Source organism: Salmo salar, chromosome ssa06 (genome assembly GCF_905237065.1).
Source record: "Salmo salar chromosome ssa06, Ssal_v3.1, whole genome shotgun sequence".
NCBI lineage: Eukaryota > Metazoa > Chordata > Actinopteri > Salmoniformes > Salmonidae > Salmo > Salmo salar.
The window spans coordinates 29,833,991-29,856,137 of NC_059447.1; the positions used below are offsets into that span (position 1 = coordinate 29,833,991).

The 22,147-nt window shown below is 41.9% G+C and overlaps 3 protein-coding genes across 6 annotated transcripts in view; all 3 read right to left on the reverse strand.

Annotated features, from left to right (window-relative positions):
* LOC106606925 (interferon-induced 35 kDa protein homolog) overlaps window positions 1-2,467 on the reverse strand; it is a 6,873-nt gene extending 4,406 nt beyond the window's left edge. The window contains exons 1-3 of one of the 3 annotated variants that reach the window (XM_014203402.2): window positions 2,181-2,449; window positions 1,748-1,784; window positions 1,588-1,665 (exon numbers count right to left, since the gene is read on the reverse strand). In XM_014203402.2, the coding sequence (XP_014058877.1) occupies window positions 1,588-1,665; window positions 1,748-1,759 (90 nt within the window). In that variant the 5' untranslated portion in view covers window positions 1,760-1,784; window positions 2,181-2,449. Of the gene's footprint in view, window positions 1-1,587; window positions 1,666-1,747; window positions 1,785-2,180 lie in introns of all 3 variants that reach the window. The other 2 variants (XM_014203401.2, XM_045720233.1) reach the window with 2 other exon arrangements.
* Window positions 2,468-13,559: 11,092 nt separating this feature from the next.
* On the reverse strand, window positions 13,560-15,960 carry LOC106595784 (60S ribosomal protein L27). Its single transcript, XM_014183910.2, has 5 exons — window positions 15,749-15,960; window positions 14,935-15,017; window positions 14,630-14,799; window positions 13,947-14,057; window positions 13,560-13,769 (listed from the first exon to the last, which is right to left on the reverse strand). Exons 2-5 carry the CDS (start codon window positions 15,013-15,015, stop codon window positions 13,721-13,723), a joined length of 411 nt encoding a protein of 136 aa, XP_014039385.1. The 5' UTR covers window positions 15,016-15,017; window positions 15,749-15,960; the 3' UTR covers window positions 13,560-13,720.
* A 391-nt stretch (window positions 15,961-16,351) lies between these two features.
* On the reverse strand, window positions 16,352-21,866 carry rund1 (RUN domain-containing protein 1). Of its 2 annotated transcripts, XM_045719447.1 has the most exons (6): window positions 20,832-21,866; window positions 20,053-20,061; window positions 19,740-19,898; window positions 19,424-19,622; window positions 19,203-19,298; window positions 16,352-19,114 (listed from the first exon to the last, which is right to left on the reverse strand). In XM_045719447.1, the coding sequence occupies exons 1-6, from the start codon at window positions 21,222-21,224 to the stop codon at window positions 18,252-18,254; spliced, it is 1,719 nt and encodes a 572-aa protein (XP_045575403.1). In that variant the 5' UTR covers window positions 21,225-21,866; the 3' UTR covers window positions 16,352-18,251.
* Window positions 21,867-22,147: the final 281 nt, after the last annotated feature.

Sequence of the window (22,147 nt, forward strand, 5' to 3'; positions counted from 1 at the left end):
AAAATGCACCCAACTTATTGTGGGAAGCTTGTGGAAGGCTACCGGAAACATTTCACTCAAGTTAAACAATTTAAAGGCAATGCTACTAAATACTAATTGAGTATATGTAAACTTCTGACCCACTGGAAATGTGATGAAAGAAATAAAAGCTGAAATAAATCACTCTACTATTATTCTGACATTTCACATTCTTAAAATAAAGTGGTGATCCTAACTGACCTAAGACAGGGCATTTTTAGTAGGATTAAATGTCAGGAATTGTGAAAAACTGAGTTTAAATGTATTTGGCTAAGGTGTATGTAAACTTCCGACTTATATATATACACACATACATACACACACAGTGGCTTGCTAAAGTATTCACCCCCTATTTTGTTGCCTTACAACCTGGAATTAAAATTGATTTTTGGGGGGTTTGTATCATTTGATTTACACAACATGCCTACCACTTTGAAGATGCAAAATATTTTTTTATTGTGAAACAAACAAGAACTAAGACAAAAAATGTTTTAAACTTGAGCGTGCATAACTATTCACCTGCTGTGGGGATGTTTTTTATCGGCAGAGGCTGAGAAACTGGTCAGAATTGAAGGAATGATGGATGGCGCTAAATACAGGGAGATTCTTGAGGGAAACCTTTTTCAGTCTTCTAGAGATTTGAGACTGGGATGGAGGTTCACCTTCAAGCTGGACAACGACACTAAGCATACTGCTAAAGCAACACTTGAGTGGTTTAAGGGGAAATATTTAAATGTCTTGGAATCGCCTAGTCAAAGCCCAGACCTTAATCCAACTGAGAATCTGTGGTATGACTTAAAAATTGCTGTACACCAGTGGAACCCATCCAACTTGAAGGAGCTGGAGCAATTTTGCCTTGAAGAATGGGCAAAAATCCCAGTGGCTAAATGTACCAAGCTTATAGAGACATACCCCAAGAGACTTGCAGCTGTAATTCCTGCAAAAGGTGTCTATGTGTGTGTGTATATATATATATATATATATATATTTTTTTTTATTTTTTATTTTATTTTTTATTTTTCACAATAAGGTCTATGTTGACCTGTTGTCACATGCGCCAAATACAAAGTTTGATTTGAATATATATATATATATATATTTTTTTTATTCTGCAATTCAAATCAAACTTTGTATTTGGCGCATGTGACAACAGGTCAAAATAGACCTTATTGTGAAATGCTTACTTAACCAACAATGAGAGAGTTAAGAAAATATTTACCAATTATAAAAAGTAACAATAAAATAACAATAAGGAGGCTATATACAGGGGGTACCGGGTCAATGTGCAGGTTAGTCAAGGAAATTTGTACATGTAGGTAGGGGTAAAGTGACTATGCATAGATTAACAGCGAGTAGCAGCACTGTAAAACCAAATGTAAATAGTCCTGGTGGCCATTTCATTGTCTTATGGCTTGGGGGTAGAAGCAGTTAAGGAGCCTTTTGGTCCTAGACTTAGCGCTTGGGTACCCTTGCCGTGCTAGCAGAGAGAACAGTCTATGACTTGGGTGACTGGAGTCAGACAATTTTTTGAGCTTTCCCAATTAATATCCTTTCTTTGGTCAAATATACCTTGCATTTGCTGATAGCATTTAGGATTCCACTCAAGGTGTTTTGTGATCCCTGGGTGTCTGTCATCAAGGAGAAATCCTGAAAAACAATTCCATTCCATTAGGTCAGGCCTGTTTATAAAAATGATAGAGGACTCACTGAAGATGGGGTTCCCCCTTACCTCATCACACATGACTGTCGAAGAAATTGACGCTAATCTGTAAAGAGTATAAAATGTCGTGGAAAATGTGAAGTAGGCCCAATTTATAATGAAAAAGGCTGTCACAGATCAAAAGACCAATTACTGGAAAAAATATCAGAGTTGGACTGGCTGTCTAAACGCAGCCAACGTCTCCAATGACTAGTGTAGGCTACACTTTATAAAATGATAAGTAGTATGAAACAATCTAGTTTAAAGCTTTCGGTATTCATATAGCTACACGTTCCTTTTTGAGTCGGCCCAACTATCAACGCGTCCAAGTACCATTGACCGTTCATTTGGAGTCTTTAATTAAAAAAAAAGTATGACTCTTAACACATATCCAATCTATTTTAAATTAAAACATTCATTTAGTTACGATTTTATAGAAGACAAAGCTGAGTCAATCACTTACTGTAGTTAGCTGTTGTGTAATGGTACGTCTTTTTCTTTTTCTTTTTCTTTCAGTTTCTGTTTCTTCAATCCGACACGACCGAGGTAAAGACAGTTTCAAATTGGATATTCGACGGATAATCGCGCTTTCAAACCACTTGAGCCACAGACTCCAAATAAGTGTCATGATGTTGGAAAAATTGCGCACACCATTGCACAGGTCTTATTATCACGATTTGGACATTAATTCGCTTTCCAAAGCTAATAAACATCTGGAAATGTGAGCAGCATTTTGTATTCCAAGTTGAATTAGTTAGGGAGCGTAAACAAAGTACAAACTTTTTTTACATTCAAATTTCAATAGCTCCTTGGTCATGTGACCTACTGACTTCAAACAAGGTTCAGAATGTCCACTGAAAACCCTTCTATATTGCACACCCTTTAGTTTGTCAATTTTCATCTCACAGGATTTTACATGAATTTTTCAAAATGTAAAGTTTCAATAGCTCCTTGGTCATGTGACCTAGTGACTTCAAACAAGGTTCAGAATGTCCACTCAGTGGCCCTACACATTGCACACCCTTCAGTTTGTCCATTTTCATCTCACATGGTTTCACATTAATTTTTCGAAATGTAGAACTTCAATAGCTCCTTGGTCATGTGACCTAATGACTTCAAACAAGGTTCAGAATGTCCACTCACTACCCTTCTATATTGCACACCCTTTAGTTTGTCAATTTTTATCTCACATGGTTTTACTTGAATTTTTCCAAATGTAGAATTTCAATAGCTCCTTGGTCATGTGACCTAGTGACCTCAAACAAGGTTCAGAATGTCCACTGACTTTACCTTCATATCGCACACTCTGATGTTTGTCTACTTTCATCTCATGCTATTAGACTTAAATCTGTAAGCTTTGCAGGCCTTCATTTTACATAGGTGTTAAAAACCATTTTTTAAGTCAACAAATGTTCCATCCTCGCAATAACTATCTTTCACATGGACACTGAAAAGATCCACAAATGGCTGTATGTGGTATGGATCAAGGACAGGAGAGGTCTTCAAACAGAGGTGCTTAAAGGAAGGCGCACAGGTAGGCCTCATGAAAAACAATGTTTCATATGCTCTTTTTAATCACAGTAATAGGCAGTGATTTGTCAGTCACAGTGAGCTTGATAAGGTGAAAGAATCGTTTTCATAGCATCACTTTCATATACTGTACATTAAGACAAATCCTTCTACGTTGAGTATTAGAATGCAGTTTACATAACCTGATAATGACTTGATATTTGAGTGCATTCACAACAAGCCACCTGCAGACAACTTACAAAATGCCATATTGCATTTGAGGGTTCGTTTTTCTGATGAAAATAGTTATTTGATGCATGGCCTACTATTTCTAACTGGAAAAATAAATTCCTACGTCTTTTGTGAGTAAAATCCTTTTTCCAAAATTGATTTAGGTACATTTTTGTGAAGAGGTATGAGGGTTGTGATATGGGTCATTTAATAGTAAAATCATTTAAGGGATCAATACATTTCTATATTGATTCCCGGGTATCTGCATGAACCATCAGGCCAAGTGTTTTTGGTTGACCCTGCTGGACAGAAAGAGAAGGAGGAATCGGAACACGCTGCATTCAAATTCAGGTCTTAGTTATTCCATTGTACTGGATCTAATACATATTAGCATTTTACATACATTCATAAGTGTAATACTTTTTTATGACATACTGTGAAAAACTCTCTTGGCTGCTGGCTCTGTCACTTTCAGACATGCGCAGAGCAGACTTGAACCAAAGGGGTTCTCTGTAAAGAGAGAGTAATCCAAAAGGCACAGGCACACCACTTGACTTTCAATTGGCACCGTTGACCTGTATGTTTTCTCTCCTGATTGGCTCTGTGGTGCACAGTCTGGCAGTCTGACTAAAGTGCCAGAGGTATGAGGAGAGATCCTCCTTTGTATTTATGGGAACAAATATTTCCTAACACTTTGGATCCTATTCTTGGACAGTTAGAAGACACAATGCATCAATGCAAAAACAAAAAGTATTACTAATTACTGTCCATGAGTAACCTCAACCTTGTGGGTCTATGGGTGTTTGGGCCAATACAGTGCCAACTCAATTCTACCACTGGCTAGTCTCTCATGCCCCTATGAACAGGGACACAGGGCAATAGTTTTTAACCTAAACCAGCACTTTTTTACTGGAGTACACTAACCCCTAATTGGGGCTCTTTTCTTGACACATAGTAGCAGTTTACCAGATAAGAAGTCAAGAAGATCAAAAAGTAGATTATTGTAAGGGTGTATTAGGTCCTGTGCTGGCCCCATTGTCATATCCATTCTGGATTCTGAGTGGTAAAATCATAGCTGAAAAATGCCTCTATTTATGTGTATACATTTTCCCCCAAGACAGAACTGCCAAAGGGGCTGGAGTTGCAATCTACTGCAGAGACAGCCTGCAGAGTTCTGTCATACTATCCAGTTCTGTGCCCAAACAGTTGGAGCTTCTACTTTTAAAAAGCCACCTTTCCAGAAATAAGTCCCTCACTGTTGTCGGTTGTTAAAGACCCCCCTCGGCCCTCAGCTGCGCCCTGGACACCATATGTGAATTAATCCCCCCCCATTTATCTTCAGAGTTTGTACTGTTTAGGTGACCTAAACTGGGATATGCTTAACACTCTGGCCGTCCTACAATCTAAGCTTGATGCCCTCAATCTCACACAAATGATCAAGGAACCTACCAGGTACAACCCCAAATCCGTAAACTCGGGCACCCTCATAGATATCATCCTGACCAACCTGTTCTCTAAATACACCTCTGCTGTCTTCAACCAGGATCTCAGCGATCACTGCCTCATTGCCTGCTTCCGTAATGGGTCCGCGGTCAAACGACCACCCCTCATCACAGTCAAACGCTCCCTAAAACACTTCAGCAAGCAGGCCTTTCTAATCAACCTGGCCCGGGTATCCTGGAAAGATATTGACCTCATTCCATCAGTAGAGGACGCCTGGTTTTTCTTTAAAAGTGCTTTCCTCACCATCTTAAATAAGCATGCCCCATTCAAAAAAAGTAGAACCAGGAACAGATATAGCCCTTGGTTCACTCCAGACCTGACTGCCCTTGACCAGCACAAAAACATCCTGTGGCGTACTGAATTAGCATCGAATAGCCCCCGCGATTTGCAACTTTTCAGGGAAGTTAGGAACCAATATACACAGGCAATTAGGAAAGCAAAGTCTAGCTTTTTCAAACAGAAATTTGCATCCTGTAGCACCAACTCCAAAAAGTTCTGGGACACTGTAAAGTCCATGGAGAATAAGAGCACCTCCTCCCAGCTGCCCACTGCACTGAGGCTAGGAAACACTGTCACCACCGATAAATCTACGATTATCGAGAATTTCAATAAGCATTTTTCTACGGCTGGCCATGCTTTCCACCTGGCTACCCCTACCCCGGTCAACAGCTCTGCACCCCCCACAGCAACTTGCCCAAGCCTCCCCCATTTCTCCTTCACCCAAATCCAGATAGCTGATGTTCTGAAAGAGCTGCAAAATCTGGACCCTACAAATCAGCTGGGCTAGACAATCTGGACCCTCTCTTTCTAAAATTATCCGCCGAAATTGTTGCGACCCCTATTACTAGCCTTTTCAACCTCTCTTTCGTATCGTCTGAGATCCACAAAGATTGGAAAGCTGCCGCGGTCATCCCCCTCTTCAAAGGGGGAGACACTCTAGACCCAAACTGTTACAGACCTATATCTATCCTACCCTGCCTTTCTAAGGTCTTCAAAAGCCAAGTTAACAAACAGATCACCGACCATTTTGAATCCCATCGTACCTTCTCCGCTATGCAATCTGGTTTCCGAGCTGGTTATGTGTGCACCTCAGCCACGCTCAAGGTCCTAAACGATATCATAATCGCCATTGACAAAAGACAATACTGTGCAGCCGTATCCATCAACCTGGCCAAGGCTTTCGACTCTGTCAATCACTGCATACTTATCGGCAGACTCAACAGCCTTGGTTTCTCAAATGACTGCCTCGCCTGGTTCACCAACTACATTTACATTTACATTTAAGTCATTTAGCAGACGCTCTTCTCAGATAGAGTTCAGTGTGTCAAATGGGAGGGCCTGTTGTCCGGACCTCTGGCAGTCTCTATGGGGGTGCCACAGGGTTCAATTCTTGGGCCGACTCTTTTCTCTGTATACATCAATGATGTCACTCTTGCAGCTGGTGATTCTCTGATCCACCTCTACGCAGACGACACTATTCTGTATACTTCTGGCCCTTCTCTGGACACTGTGTTAACTAACCTCCAGACGAGCTTCAATGACATACAACTCTCCTTCCGTGGCCTCCAACTGCTCTTAAATGCAAGTAAAACTAAATGCATTTTCTTCTCCCGATCGCTGCCAGCATCTGCCCACCCGCCTAGCATCACTACTCTGGACGGTTCTGACTTAGAATATGTGGACAACTACAAATACCTAGTTGTCTGGTTATACTGTAAACTCTCCTTCCAGACTCATATTAAGCATCTCCAATCCAAAATTAAATCTAGAATCGGCTTCCTATTTCGCAACAAAGCATCATTCACTCATGCTGCCAAACATACCCTCGTAAAACTGACTATCCTACCGGTCCTTGACTTTGGCGATGTCATTTACAAAATAGCCTCCAACACTCTACTCAGCAAATTGGATGCAGTCTATCACAGTGCCATCCGTTTCATCACCAAAGCCCCATATATTACCCACCACTGCGACCTGTATGCTCTCGTTGGCTGGCCCTCGCTTCATATTCGTCGCCAAACCCACTGGCTCCAGGTCATCTAAAAGTCTTTGCTAGGTAAAGCCCCTCCTTATCTCAGTTCACTGTTCACCATAGCAGAACCCACCCGTAGCATGTGCTCTAGCAGGTATATTTCACTGGTCACCCCAAAGCCAATTCCCCCTTTGGCCGTCTTTCCTTCCAGTTCTCTGCTGTCAATGACTGGAATTAATTGCAAAAATCACTGATGCTGGAGACTCATATCTCCCTCACTATCTTTAAGCATCAGCTATCAGAGCAGCTTACAGATCATTGCACCTGTACGTAGCCCATCTGTACAATAGCCCATCCAACTACCTCATCCCCATATTGTTATTTATTTTATTTATATTTGTAACATTTTTTGCTCCTTTGCACCACAGTATCTCTACTTGCACATTCATCTTCTCCACATCTCACTCCAGTGTTTATTTGCGAAATTGTAATTATTTCACCACTACGGCCTATTTATTGCCTTACCTCCTTAATCTTACTTCATTTGCACACACTGTATATAGACTTTTGTATTGTGTTATTGACTGTACATTTGTTTATTCCATGTGTAACTCTGTGTTGTTGTTTGTGTCACACTGCTTTGCTTTATCTTGGCCAGGTCGCAGTTGTAAATGAGAACTTGTTCTCAACTGGCTTACCTGGTTGAATAAAGGTGAAATAATTTTTTTTTTAAATACTGTATGTGGGAATGTCTTATGTCCGTCCTACATGTAGTGTTGGTACATGGAATATTCCTCAACTGCCTATATCATAAATTGCTATTGCAAATAGAAGTATTCTGTTCAACAACTGACATTTTCAGATATTATTTTGACAAACACACTTTGGTGCTTACAATTCGTTCTCTATTGTCATAGATTTGGTGGGCACTGTCATCTGATCTTTGTGATATGACTTTCTTTCAGCATGTACTGATGAAACTGTCCCTTAATATTTTTGTTCTTAAAGTCTACAAACGCTCTACATGTATTCACTCTGTGATAAGGTTGGATCCTAATATGCTACTTTTATTATTGTCCTGTAAATGGTTCAGCGCATATAATTTAGGATGTGTGTAGAATGGGGCATAAAGGAAATTACTTCTACTAATAAATTACTACTAGATTATAGTGATAAGGAAAACGGCATGCAAATTTGGCCTGTGTATTCATTTGCGTATAACTAATCATATTTCCATTATTTTTACATAAAAAAGAGAGTACTTCAAAACGAGAAGATCCTGCCATGGAAAAGACGACTGGGTGGACATAAAGTGGAAAGGAGGGGAAATAACTCACACCATGCAGCAGGACACCTTCAGCAGTGGGGTCTTTGTAATGCAGGTTTGATAGTTATATTTTTAATAATTAATGGTTAGCTGTTACGTGACAATTAGGTCAAAAACTTTATTTTACTTTTGGTGTAGATGGCCAAGGAAGTTGCACAGAACTTCCCCAACATCCCCTCCCAAATTCATATGGAACCTTCAAAAACACATGGAGCAACTTCAAAAAGAAATGGCTGTGGATATTCAAAAAATGTCTGGTATGTAATGACATTTAATTCAAAGTAAATGTAAATTCTTTATTTTTATGTAGTTGTGTCAGACAGCCATATGTTCAGTTCATGCCTATGATTTCAGAGTTCAACAAAGCCAACAACTGATTCATGTGTGCCGCTGATAAAGAACCTGGATGTGGCCCAAAGACTGACTGGGTTAGTAACTTTATTTAACATGTTTATAATCTTTTTGACAACAGTGACGACATGTAAGACAATTTATGATATAACCCAATGGATGGCTAATTCGTCATTCATCATACTGCATTGATATTTGATATTATTTATAACGTGTTAGGCTTTGTTTTGTTTTGATTGAATGTTTTGCATGCCAACGGTGGTTCCATGTGCTGTAACTAGGAATGAAGACAAAAGAGTTCAACAGAGTAAAGAACACAAACTGGAAGTGCAGTCTTTGTTGTTGAAAATGTATCCTATACCCCATCCACACTGAAGAGGCTCTGAAATGTACATCAACCAGGGATAAAGAGAAAGTTAACACTGTGAAATGTTTCATACTTCATTTAAGTTAAGTGTCTGTTGACATGTTGGAAAAGATTAAAGGTCTACAATTTCTGTTTCATTTGTCAATATTGCATTTTTATTCATTGATTTACTGGCCACTATTACTGTGGTTACATGTTCAGTATATGTATTGACCAGCAAACCCACTGCAGCCTACCTCACTAGCTCACTCTCCATCCCTGCTTTGGACAATTAATAGCATGACTCTCGTACTTTGCCCTTTTCCTTTATGGTTGATTATTAACGATGAAAGGAGATATTATCTGTCTCTCTCTCCTATTGTGTACCGCTGTTAAATACTGTGAAAAAATTAAAAAACAGGGAAAATAAATACTTAGAACTACCAATTATTGTAGATAAATATTAAAGAAAAGGGTAAACACAACACTGGACTGAACCCCCTAATTGTCAAACCAATATTAATGTACAACAATATAGAAGATACATGACTAGAGGTTATGCAATATGGGTGTATATCCACTGCATGCTTCATAGTTGTGTAATTGACATGACCAAGGAGCTATTGCAAATTTGAAACTATGAAAAATGTACGTTACACCGCGTGATTTTACAGTACACAAACAAGAGTGTGCAATATAGAAGGGTAGTCAGCGGACATTAGGTCACATGACCAAGAAGCTATTGAAATTATACATTTTGAAAAATTCATGTAAAATCATATGAGATGAAAATAGACAAACTGAAGGGTGTGCAATGTGTAGGGCCACTGAGTGGACTTTCTGAACCTTGTTTGAAGTCACTAGGTCGCATGACCAACGAGCTATTGAAATTTTACATTTGGAAAAATTCTTGTAAAATCATGTGATGAAAGTGGACAAACTAAAGGGTGTGCAATGTGTGTCTAAGCCATCGGGTTAGCTACAACCTGTTTTGAAAGTGTTAGGAGTAATGGTTAACCTATTGAAATTTTAACATTTTGATTTGTCACTAAGTTGACAGTCCCTAACTGCTGTTGGTGGACGTAAGGAAAACTACAGGCGAATATCCGTAGAATATCCAATCTGAAACTGTCTTTACCTCGGTTCTGACACTGAAGATTTCGACAAGAGGTAGGCGCTTGGTAGCCCTGACGTGCACTCACAAAAGCCATGATTCTGCTCCAGCACAGCACTCAATACACCAGCTTTTACTGAGTATATATACAGTTGAACTCGGAAGTTTACATACACCTTAGCCAAATACATTTAAACTCAGTTTTCACAGTTCCTGACATTTAATCCTAGTAAAAAGTCCCTGTTTTAGGTCAGTTAGGATCACCACTTTATTTTAAGAATGTGAAAAGTCAGAATAGTAGAGAGAATGATTTATTTCAGCTTTTATTTCTTTTATCACATTCACCATGGGTCAGAAGTTTACATACACTCAATTAGTATTTGGTAGCATTGCCTTTAAATTGTTTAACTTGGGTCAAATGTTTCAGGTAGCCTTCCACAAGCTTCCCACAATAAGTTGGGTGAATTATGGCTCATTCCTCCTGATAGAGCTGGTGTAACTGAGTCAGGTTTGTAAGCCTCCTTGCTCGCACACACTTTTTCAGTTCTGCCCACAAATGTTCTATAGGATGGAGGTCAGGGCTTTGTGATGGCCACTCCAATACCTTGACTTTGTTGTCCTTAAGCCATTTTGCCACAACTTTGGAAGTATGCTTGTGGTCATTGTCCATTTGGAAGACCCATTTGCGACCAAGCTTTAACTTCCTGACTGATGTCTTGAGATGTTGCTTCAATATATCCAGATAATTTTCCTGCCTCATGATGCCATCTATTTTGTAAAGTACACCAGTCCCTCCTGCAGCAAAGCACCCCCACAACATGATGCTGCCGCCCCCATGCTTCACTGTTGGGATGGTGTTCTTCGGCTTGCAAGCCTCCCCTTTTTCCTCCAAACATAATGATGGTCATTATGGCCAAACAGTTCTATTTCTGTTTTATCAGACCAGAGGACATTTCTCCAAGAAGTATGATCTTTGTCCCCATGTGCAGTTGCAAACCGTAGTCTGGCTTTTTTATGGCGGTTTTGGAGAAGTGGCTTCTTCCTTGCTGAGCGGCCTTTCAGGTTATGGCGATATAGGACTCATTTTACTGTGGCTATAGATACTTTTGTACCTGTTTCCTCCAGCATCTTCACAAGGTCCTTTGCAGTTCTGGGATTGATTTGCACTTTTCGCACCAAAGTAGGTTCATCTCTAGGAGACAGAACGCGTCTCCTTCCTGAGCGGTATGACGGCTGCGTGGTCCCATGGTGTTTATACTTGCGTACTATTGTTTGTACAGATGAACGTGGTACCTTCAGGCGTTTGGAAATTGCTCCCAAGGATGAACAAGAATTGTGGAGGTCTACAATTTTTTTCTGAGGTCTTGGCTGATTTATTTTAATTTTCCCATGATGTCAAGCAAAGAGGCACTGAGTTTGAGGGTAGGCCTTGAAATACATCCACAGGTACACCTCCAATTGACTCAAATGATGTAAATTAGCCTATCAGAAGCTTCTAAAGCCATGACATCATTTTCTGGAATTTTCCAAGCTGTTTAAAGGTACAGTCAACTTAGTGTATGTAAACTTCTGACCCACTGGAATTGTGATACAGTGAATTGTATGTGAAATAATCTGTTTGTAAACAATTGTTGGAAAAATTACTTGTGTCATGCACAAAGTAGATGTCTTAAACGACTTTCCAAAACTATAGTTTGTTAACAAGAAATTTGTGGAGTGGTTGAAAAACGAGTTTTAATGACTCCAACCAAAGTGTATGTAAACTTCCGACTTCAACTATATAAACTCAGCAAAAAAAAGAAACGTCCTCTCACTGTCAAATGCGTTTATTGTCAGCAAACCTAACGTGTAAATATTTATATTAATATAACAAGATTCAACAACAGACATAAGCTGAACAACTTCCACAGACATGTGACTAACAGAAATGGAATAATGTGACCCTGAACAAAGGGGGGGGGGGGGGGTCAAAAACAAAAATAACATTCAGTATCTGGTGTGGCCACCAGCTGCAGTGCATCTCCTCATGGACTGCACAAGATTTGCCAGTTCTTGCTGTGAGATGTTACCCCACTCTTCCACCAAGGCACCTGCAAGTTCCCGGCCATTTCTGGGGGGAATGGCCCTAGCCCTCACCCTCCGATCCAACAGGTCCCAGACGTGCTCAATGGGATTGAGATCCGGGCTCTTCGCTGGCCATGGCAGAACACTGACATTCCTGTCTTGCAGGAATTCACACACAGAACGAGCAGTATGGCTGGTAGCATTGTCATGCTGGAGGGCCATGTCAGGATGAGCCTGCAGGAAAGGTACCCCACGGGGGAGGAGGATGTCTTCCCTGTAATGCACAGCGTTGAGATTGCCTGCAATGACAAGCTCAGTCCGATGATGCTGTGACACACCGCCCCAGACCATGAAGGACCCTCCACCTCGATCCCGCTCCAGAGTACAGGCCTCGGTGTAACGCTCATTCCTTTGACGATAATCGCGAATCCGACCATCACCCTGGTGAGACAAAACCGCGATTCATCAGTGAAGAGCACTTTTTGCCAGTCCTGTCTGGTCCAGCGACAGTGCCCATAGGCGACGTTGTTGCCGGTGATGTCTGGTGAGGACCTGTCTTACAACAGGCCTACAAGCCCTCAGTCCAGCCTCTCTAAGCCTATAGCGGACAGTCTGAGCACTGATGGAGGGATTGTGCGTTCCTGGTGTAACTCGGGCAGTTGTTGCCATCCTGTACCTGTCCCACAGGTGTGATGTTCAGATGTACCAATCCTGTGCAGGTGTTGTTACATGTGGTTTGCCACTGCGAGTACGATCAGCTGTCCGTCCTGTCTCCCTGTAGCGCTGTCTTAGGCGTCTCACAGTACAGACATTGCAATTTATTGCCCTGGCCACATCTGCAGTCCTCTTGCCTCCTTGCAGCATGCCTAAGGCACGTTCATGCAGATGAGCAGGGACCCTGGACATCTTTCTTTTAGTGTTTTTCCAGTCAGTAGAAAGGCCTCTAATGTCCTAAGTTTTCATAACTGACCTCAATTTCCCACCGTCTGTAAGCAGTTAGTGTCTTAACGACTGTTCCACAGGCGCATGTTCATTAATTGTTTATGGTTCATTGAACAAGCACAGGAAACAGTGTTTAAACCCTTTACAATGAAGATCTGAAGTTATTTTGATATTTCTGAATTCTTTTAATGACAGGGTCCTAAAAAAAAGGGATGTTTCTTTTTTTGCTGAGATATAAAATTACCTTGAATAGATTTCAGGTGTGCTAGTGGCTGGGAAACATGCACTTTCAGTAGCTTGGTGACCAATAGGCCATACTGATACAATTAGACCAATATGGTAGCGTGGAAATGGATATGAGCAAGATTGGAAATGCAGTGAAGTACAACAAATTTCCACCTTTTTTTTTACTTGTCAATGCCATGTTCACACAAGTCTGGTTGGGCCAATAAGTGAATTCATGACATGAACATTGTCATATTAACAAGCAGCTTTTGTGAATACCTTTCTACTGCTTTTTATGAGGCATTAATCAGCTGTATTGCTTAATCTCCAACATTTTACACTTGTCAATAAAACCACAAATGAAAACACCAGTCAAGATTTTTTTTTTTTATACATTTATTAGTGAAACCAATGAATGCCTAGAATCTAAGCTTCTGGAAGAACCATTTGTTCTTGCCTGTCTTGTACCTGTGGATAGAAGAAAAAAAAACTTTAGAGAAGGTGTCAATGGAGATGAAAAAGAAAGCCTGATATTTAATTATCCTATAGTAGTTACGCTACTTGTATCATGTGTCAGATATTACCAGGACAAGGAACCTGTGCATTTCTCACAAGTCCTGGTTCCTGGTGTAGGAAAAGACTCACCTCTCCTCAAACTTAATCTTGGCCTCCCGTCTGGCTTTGCGTTTCAGGGCAGGGTCTCTGAAGACATCCTTGTTGACAACGGTTTTGTCCAGAGGAATGTCCACAGAGTATCTGAGCACAGGGAAAAACACAGCAAGAGACTTAAGACACCTACGCCAATTTCCTATAAAGGACAAACACGAGTGGATTAAACTTCTCTATCAACTACTCTGAACATTCCAAGAATCAAGATTGAAAATCAAACCAAGCCATCTATCAAGTTTACTAAGTATGGACAAAATCTGATTGATGCATTTAGAGATTAAATGTGTTGAACAGCCATAGACTTCACTAGCGTGCTGACCCAAACCATACTTTGCTGGCTCAGATTGCTCTTTCCAGCACAACTACTGCAACTATGGTGGATATCGATGCATAACCAAGCCAGCTCAGTACAACTTGGCTTAGGAGTGCGAAAGGGTAGTTCTTCACATCCAACAGAATAGGGTCCACTCAGTACACCATCTATACATTCCTTGATATCGCATCCTACTTAATAGATACCTGCCAGTTTGGCCACTGCCAGAATTCCATGATAATGTAGACTAATTTAATGGATGCAATACTGCTAGTCACCTACAGTTTAGTCTCACATGTCAGCAGGTACTCCCATCCTATATTCCCCATGTCCACCTGGCACTGACCTGGTGGGCATTAGGTGATTGTAGTTGTACACCTTTACGAAGGCCTTGATCTTGGACCTCTTGGCAACCTTCTTCTTGCCCATGGTTGTGGTCACTTTGCGGGGGTAGCGGTCAATGCCCGAGACCAGTGCGTGGCTATAAGGGCGGTCTGAGGTGCCATCGTCAATGTTCTGTAGGAAGAGAATCAATATATAGTTAACTGTTCAGTTACGCGTTTATTGCAAGATGATTGTCCAAGCAAACAGTAACTAATCAAACTGGGAGTGAAATATGCACATTTAACAATAGCTCAGGAACAAACTTACCTTGACGATAACAGCTTTACGCCCAGCGTAGCGCCCAGCAAGGACCATCACCACCTTCCCAGGTTTCATGAACTTGCCCATCTCTGGGTGACAAGAGAAGTGAGTTACAAAAGAAAAGCATTATTACTAAGACAAGATGCTATGGAATGGTCAATGTGGGACAATATTCACTGCTTTTAGATTTCTGTAGAATCTTTGTTATCTACAGAATATCGGTATGCTATTAGCTAAACTAGCTACGTCAGCTTGGACGTCAGATGACCAATGACTGAACGAGATTGCAGGAGCAACAACGACGTAAAGTAGCAAAGAAAAAAGTATTATGAAAAGTTAAACTGCATAATGTCTTGACTGAAGTAGGTGTTAACCAACGTTCTTTTGCTGTTTTTCAGCATTGGGTAAATTTGACTCGTTCTATTGTCCAGCCTAGCTAGACAGTCATCACTGTTTATTTACCTAGCTAACTTAACGTTACCATCCAGGCGAGATGTTGTATACATTCATACAAATACATTTAAATAGGCAACCGAACATATTGTGGTTATCCGATTATATAAATTACATAACCGAAGTGGTTGGTTTTGAATCGACATGAACCTCATCAAGCAAGCTGCCATGTTGAAACGCTAGCTATATGGATAGCGGACACTATATAAAAGCACACATTTTTCCAATATAAATGTCAAATTAAGGGAAATGATCCCCAAACCGGGATCTTAAACGTATAGTTTAGGGTAAAAAACTATTAAGAAGTATGTAAACGCCAGGATTTATCAAGATGGTTTAAGATTATTGAGTTGAGAAATTAACTCACTGGTGCTATTCTGTGGCCACCGCTAGCAGGAAAGGAAGTTGAGAAGATTTTCGTGACCTTTCACATCAAATCAACGATGCGTCATTTCCGCCGAGCGGAACACCTCTATGCTCAGAACTGGTCCTGGAACAGTTCCTTTATTTTGGAACGTCATTTTTTTTTTTTAAAGAACAAATCCTTATTTACAACGACGGCCTATCCTAACCCGGGCGACCCTGGGCCAATTGTGAGACTCCCGATCACATCCGGTTGTGATACAGCCCAGGATCGAACCAGGGTCTGCAGTGATGCCTCTAGCACTGAGATGCAGTGCCTTAAACCGCGGCGCCACTCATGTCAAGCTTATAAAAGGGAACCTAGAGTCATCCCTATATTGAGTTTCTCTGTGACATGTGGCAATCAAGGCGTCCTATTCAGTTGTTGGCACAGTTGCCAGTGTTCTCTGATGCTGCTATGCAAAGTGAAGGCTTGCAACTTGACTAAACTAAAGACAAAAGTGTCAGGCATCATTATTACCCCTGTATCTTATACGACTTATTAATGTGCATTGACAACAAGTGTGTTGAAAGCAATGAATGGATACAAATTGTGCATGGGCTGAAATAGGTTTTTGAAATAATTTATTTGCTCACATTCATAGTTATTGAAAAAAAAAACAATAAACAGCTGTATAACTTTTTCTCAATCTGACCAGTAGGGTATGCACAGAAAAACAAAAACAAATCGGAGACAGTAACTAAGTCTCATTTTTCATACAGAAATGTACATTCCTTAGTAGTAGTATCGTGACGTGTGCCTCTATGTTTGTGTTAACAGTAGTCTTGACATGAGCACAGTGCATTTGAAAAGTGAAAAGTAACAATGCAGGCTAAATGAAGGGGGTATTGATATTCACACTAACACCTCAGAAGTATGCAAACCAAAGTATCCCTTTCGATGTAGAACAACCTGTCCTCCCATACACTACATGGAGATGCACACCAGTAAAGCACAGACACCAGTAAAGCACAGACCAGATCCAAGCATAGTCTGGTAGTGGTCCGGCTGAGGCATTTGCAATTTACTATACAACAAAATAGAAATAGATCTCAATACAATACCATAGACCATAAGAGAATAGAAGAGAAAGTCTGGGAGTAGCAGTCACAAAGTAGGTTACACCTTAATATGAGGGTTGGGAAAACCATAGTAGGGATGATAAAAGTTTTCACTCATGTGGAAATGAACAGTATCTATGGTTTGTACATTCAGCTTTTCAGGATACACCCCATGTGATTCACATGTAATAGGAAGATTTCACTTCAAGTGGTTTTCATTCACCATTCAAAAAACTAATAGAAACAGAGAAAACGATCACATCCCACAATCATCTTAAATATTGGACGATTAAATATATAATTATATATAAGCTAAATAGTTAAATCATATATATTTTTGTATTTTTTTTTAATCACTTCCATTTGGAACAGTAAAGAAGCAGCAGTTAATACAGGGCCTCTACATTATCTACCTTCTTTAAGACACGTTAGGCAGATTCTGGTTATTCCTCAACGGAGAGACACTACATGCTGCATGAGTGATCATTTAGATTTTCAGAACACTTGTGACATCTTTAGAATGTTGACCTCTCTTCTACATTCATTGGTGAGAGCATACACTGTTGCCATGTTCATTTGACCTGAGTGCATTGAATAGTGTGTGTCTTCTGTGAACGTAACAGTGGAGCTTTGAGTAACCACAGAGAGAGCAATGCTCTGTGAATGTGAACTGTAGTAACCCATATTATTCTCTTCCATAGAGAACACAAAATGTACAGTTTAGTGACAGTGCAGGATACTGGTCTGTTTTTGCCCATACTACAGAGTATGGGGAGGGAATGACTATACATTTAGTCCAATTGATGATCACCCATTCTATAGGTTATCATTATACAGTAGTGAATTACTGTAAAAGGCCAACCTCACGATATTATCTGCATAGGTCTGAGCTACTGTATCTCATCTCCATAGGGACAAGTCAAACAACATCACATAAAGGAAGTGTTTCCTAAGGGGAGGCAACAAGCTCCATATAATGCAATGTAACAAGTCATTATGATCTTGATATACTACCTTTGTGTGGTTATGGGGGGTCATGGATAAATTAAACGTTAGTTACAGATTTGCTATATAAAAATCAGATTTGCTATATAATGCATCTCAACATTGCACACTTGATTTTTGTTGAACAGCTTTGCATGGAATTCATGCCATGTTTTTAGACCGGATGCTAACAAAAAATGTTTTGACCCAATGACCCAAGATAAATTTAAAGTAAAACGGATATAGCAACATTAGCACAAATCTTTTATGCCAATTATAATTTCAGCACTTGAGGGAGACCCAAACCATGCCTTCCGGTCCTCAAGGGCCAGTTGATTGTATTATTTTTTACCCTTAAAAATCAGGCCTGGTAACCATGTGAGCTGAAAGCATGGTTTTGGGTGTCTCTCGACAGTCCCTTCTCAGAAGGCATCCTTGATGTTCTTGAGCTGCCTCACAGCCAGGTCCACCGGCAGGTTAAACTTTAGGTGGCTGATACGTCCCAGGATGCGCAGGGCTCCCTCGAAGCCTGTCTGGGCCATGTAGCTCCAGTGCTGGTAGTGCGGGTGCACCAAGACCCCTGACTTGCAAAGCAGGTTAAGCCATGACACTAGCCTCTGCTCATTCAGAGCCATGCATACAAGAGCCTTGAACTCTGAGTCTGCTCCTCGCTTGTAGCGATCGTGTTCCAGCAACACTGAGTGAATGGCCCAGAGCAGAGACTGCTTGGGTGTGACAGTGACCGGATTGCCCGCAACAGGTAGGCTGAAGGACTGCGAGAGCTGGCGGGCTGGCGACTCCACGAAGGCCTTGCCGTTTTTGGAGTGGTAGTACTTGACAAAGAGCTCCCAGGGGTGGATGGTCGTTGGGCCAGGTCTGTAGGGCAGCAGGCAGGAGATGGGGGCCAGCACCAGGCTCATGCCCTGGGAGGGGGAGTAGAGACCGTGGGCTAGCAGGTCTCTCAGAGCCATGGCCAGCTCCTTCCTCACTGAGGCAGTGAGCTCATCACGGGACCCCAGGGCCAAGCTGCTGTTGTAGCTGACCACGTGATCTACCGAGGGCTGTCTGCACGAGGCCTGCACTCGAACCCGGTCTACAGCCCCCTCCAGACGCTGCAGCAGAGGGCCGTAGTCCTGGCCCCCTTCCCCCTGCGACCACATGCTCTGGGGAACGTGGCCAGCCGCACAGCCAAACTGGCTAACTGCAAAGATCTGCAGCACAGCCAGGGCCCGCTGGATCAGCTGCAAGCCTGTCTGCCTCATCTTCTGGGCCTGCTCTGGGTCCACTATGGGCAGGAGAAGAGAATTGTTAGAACAGATGTATTGTGAGTGATGTTGTAGAACCTATGATAATAATGCTGGGTGATAACTGACTTTTCTTCCTCCCTCCAGGGGCTCTGGTGTTGGGCCCTGCTGTCCTCGGCTGCTGGCTGGGTTCACCGTCAGACAGAAGAGGGTTCCCTACCTCATCTGTTGGGTAAAGGGAAAATAAGTCAGAATATTGGTGGAATATTTTGGTAACAAAGTGTGTATTAGTGAGCTTCCAAGACACCTAACCACAGCCAACATGGCATCCCAGGCCCACTGCCACCTACCCTGGATGAAGTTGATGAACATCTCTAGGTCCCTGATCTGGGTCTTGAGCTGGTCCACCAGTTGCTCCTTGACCCTAGCTGGGTTGACTATTTGAGCGATGGCAGCATCCACTCTCTGTCTTAGCTCCTCAGGCGTCAGGTTCCCTATGTCCTCGTTGAAGTTCACATCCAGCTTCTTGATCAACTCGTCAATGATTACCTGGCAGTGGAAGAGTGGAACCGTCATGAGTATTACCAGGACATTACACATGGGGAGGAAACAACATTGTATCGAATAGACTTTTGGGAGACTTCTGGTACATGAACAGAGCCCTACCTTCTGTCTCTCCATGACCACCGACTGGGGCAGGGAGTCGTAGCTGCCCTCCTGGTAGGCATAGCGCTCCAGGTCATCCAGCTGGGTCTTCAGCTGGACGATGAGCTCCTTCTGCTTCTCCCTCTGGACCTCCAGACGCTCCCTCTTCTCCCTCTCACTCTGTGTGGAGAAGAGAGAACACAGAATACACTGTCAGTGGAGGACTGGGGTGTACAATGGGGAGGGTCTATACACAGCCCTTATTGATCATGCATGTTTACTAGACAGACTAAACAGATGCTGGAGAGGAACAGAGAGCTGTAGCCATACTCACCAGGTCCTCCTACAAGTAAAGCATGTAGACACAGAGGAAATCAGAAAAAGAAAAGCTTTAATCAAAGACAGTATTACATAAGCAGGCATTGTCTCGAAGGTAAATGGAGAGTTGCATGGAGTAAACAATGTGGTTTGGTTTAGTTGTGCATACAGAAGCTATTATTACAGAGATAATGATCTTCTGGAAGCTGTGAGTCACTTATTGTGTTGATGAGATACCACCATTTTCTATCTTCCTCTGGAGATAATAGATCTCATGGAACAGAACAGAGAGCACAACCTTGATGCAAATCAAAGCCTTAATCAAAAGCCAGGTAGCCGCCCGGATAATTTCATTTCCTGTGAGATGTTTGACAAGATGGTGGCTGATACTGCCGGGGTGTGTGTGTGTGCGCATGTTTCCGAGTGTTGCATCCCAGGGTGTGTCTGAGTCTATATGTGTCCAGTGGTCATCCTCACAGCTGTCCGACTGACACTGAATGATGACCAGCCTACGTAAGGGCAGCAACTAATGCAATCACCCGGTATTACTGGTGGAACACTGTGTACTGACGTTGGTGTAGGCCTAAATTGGTGTCTGTCTGGTCTGTTTTGTGGGGGACTAACATAACCTATTTTTCTACACATAATGGATAGCTTATAGCTTGCATAATCACACAACCTCAAGCAATTGAGAGTTTGTGTTGACATACTTTTCCCACTTACTGAAGAGGAAACATTGTTTACATTCTTAGATCAACCAAGTCTGACCAGCCGTGGGCTAGATGGACTACTTACCGCGTTTTCAAGCTGTTGCGTATCCTGTGGCCTGCATCCCACAACGTGAGGACAGCCTTTGAAGGCAAACTCCTCGAGTTCTACCAGCATCCTCTCCTTCTCATCAGTCTGAGCGTGAACAATCTGCTTCAAGCGGAACTGCACTTGTGCAAAATGAGATGTCAAAGCGAGGAGCGAGGAATTCAGCAGGCCCTGTTCGTCCTCCAGTTTCCTCAACCTTGCGGCCATCTCCGTCTCACCAGACGCAGCTGAGCCTTTCCTCCTCGGCTCGACTGCGTTTCCCTTCCCGCTCTCATCCTCCGGACTGGCTACAGCGCCGACGGGCGCCCATCGCTCGCCAGCCCCAGCAAAGGCAGCTTCGCTGTCCGAGGTTGACAGTTCCTCTGTCGACATGTTTGAAAGGTAATAAAGACAACGTTGTCCTCCGATATTAACGTTATTGTCAACTGGAAACGACGCTTTGTTTTATCGTTTATGTACACCGTTTAAGAAATTAAAAGAATTACCACCAATGAAGCAGGTGCATCGCCATCTTGAAAGATTCATACGTGAAAGGGAGAGGCGGGCTTCCAAACGTCATAAACAGTGCCACGTCATCGTAAAAGCACTGATCTGGTGTGCATATGAACTGCCTGCAAGAAACAGCAATATGCCATTTTAACCTATCCGTAGCATAACTTCCCAGTGGGGCACAGTGACGAAGAATACTAGGAGTACGGTTTGTTGGTGTTTAATCCCGTGGTTGAGCAGAGCACCAATTTTGAAGAAACCACTTAAATTATCCAAACTGGGGGAGAGAGTACTGGGTAAAGCGAAGGTTGTGAGGATCACCAGAGGCGGTGGGCTTGTTTTGATTCTGCGGATCAGAAGTAACGTACCTTAATCGATTTTCTACGTTGCTAGCCCATCCAACTACCTCATCCCCATACTGTATTTTTTTTTTTTATCTTGCTCCTTTGCACCCCAGTATCTCTACTTGCACATTCATCTTTTGCACATCAATCACTCCAGTGTTTAATCGGTATATTGTAATTACTTCGCCACCATGGCCTATTTATTGCCTTACCTCCCTTATTTTACCTCGATTGCACACACTGTATATAGATTTTTTCTACTGTATTATTGACTGAATGTTTGTTTATTCCATGTGTAACCCTGTGTTGTTGTATGTGTCGAACTGCTTTGCTTTATTCTTGGCCAGGTCGCAGTTGTAAATGAGAACTTGTTCTCAACTAGCCTACCTGGTTAAATAAAGGTGAAATAAAATAAAAACGTTTGAAGTGTGTGTCTCTTCGGAACAGGGCACCCATCAAGGG

What these genes read in the sequence shown, in the direction of transcription:
- rund1 (XM_045719447.1), bottom strand. Translation starts at nt 21,224, where the DNA reads ATGTCGACAGAGGAACTGTCAACCTCGGACAGCGAAGCTGCCTTTGCT. An exon ending in TGGTCATGGAGAGACAGAAG is followed by an intron (nt 19,623 to 19,739) that starts GTAGGGCTCTGT and finishes TTCCACTGCCAG; the next exon opens with GTAATCATTGACGAGTTGAT. An exon ending in GTTCATCAACTTCATCCAGG is followed by an intron (nt 19,299 to 19,423) that starts GTAGGTGGCAGT and finishes TTTACCCAACAG; the next exon opens with ATGAGGTAGGGAACCCTCTT.
- LOC106595784 (XM_014183910.2), bottom strand. Translation starts at nt 15,015, where the DNA reads ATGGGCAAGTTCATGAAACCTGGGAAGGTGGTGATGGTCCTTGCTGGG. An exon ending in GTAAAGCTGTTATCGTCAAG is followed by an intron (nt 14,800 to 14,934) that starts GTAAGTTTGTTC and finishes CTCTTCCTACAG; the next exon opens with AACATTGACGATGGCACCTC. An exon ending in AATCACCTAATGCCCACCAG is followed by an intron (nt 14,058 to 14,629) that starts GTCAGTGCCAGG and finishes CCCTGTGCTCAG; the next exon opens with ATACTCTGTGGACATTCCTC.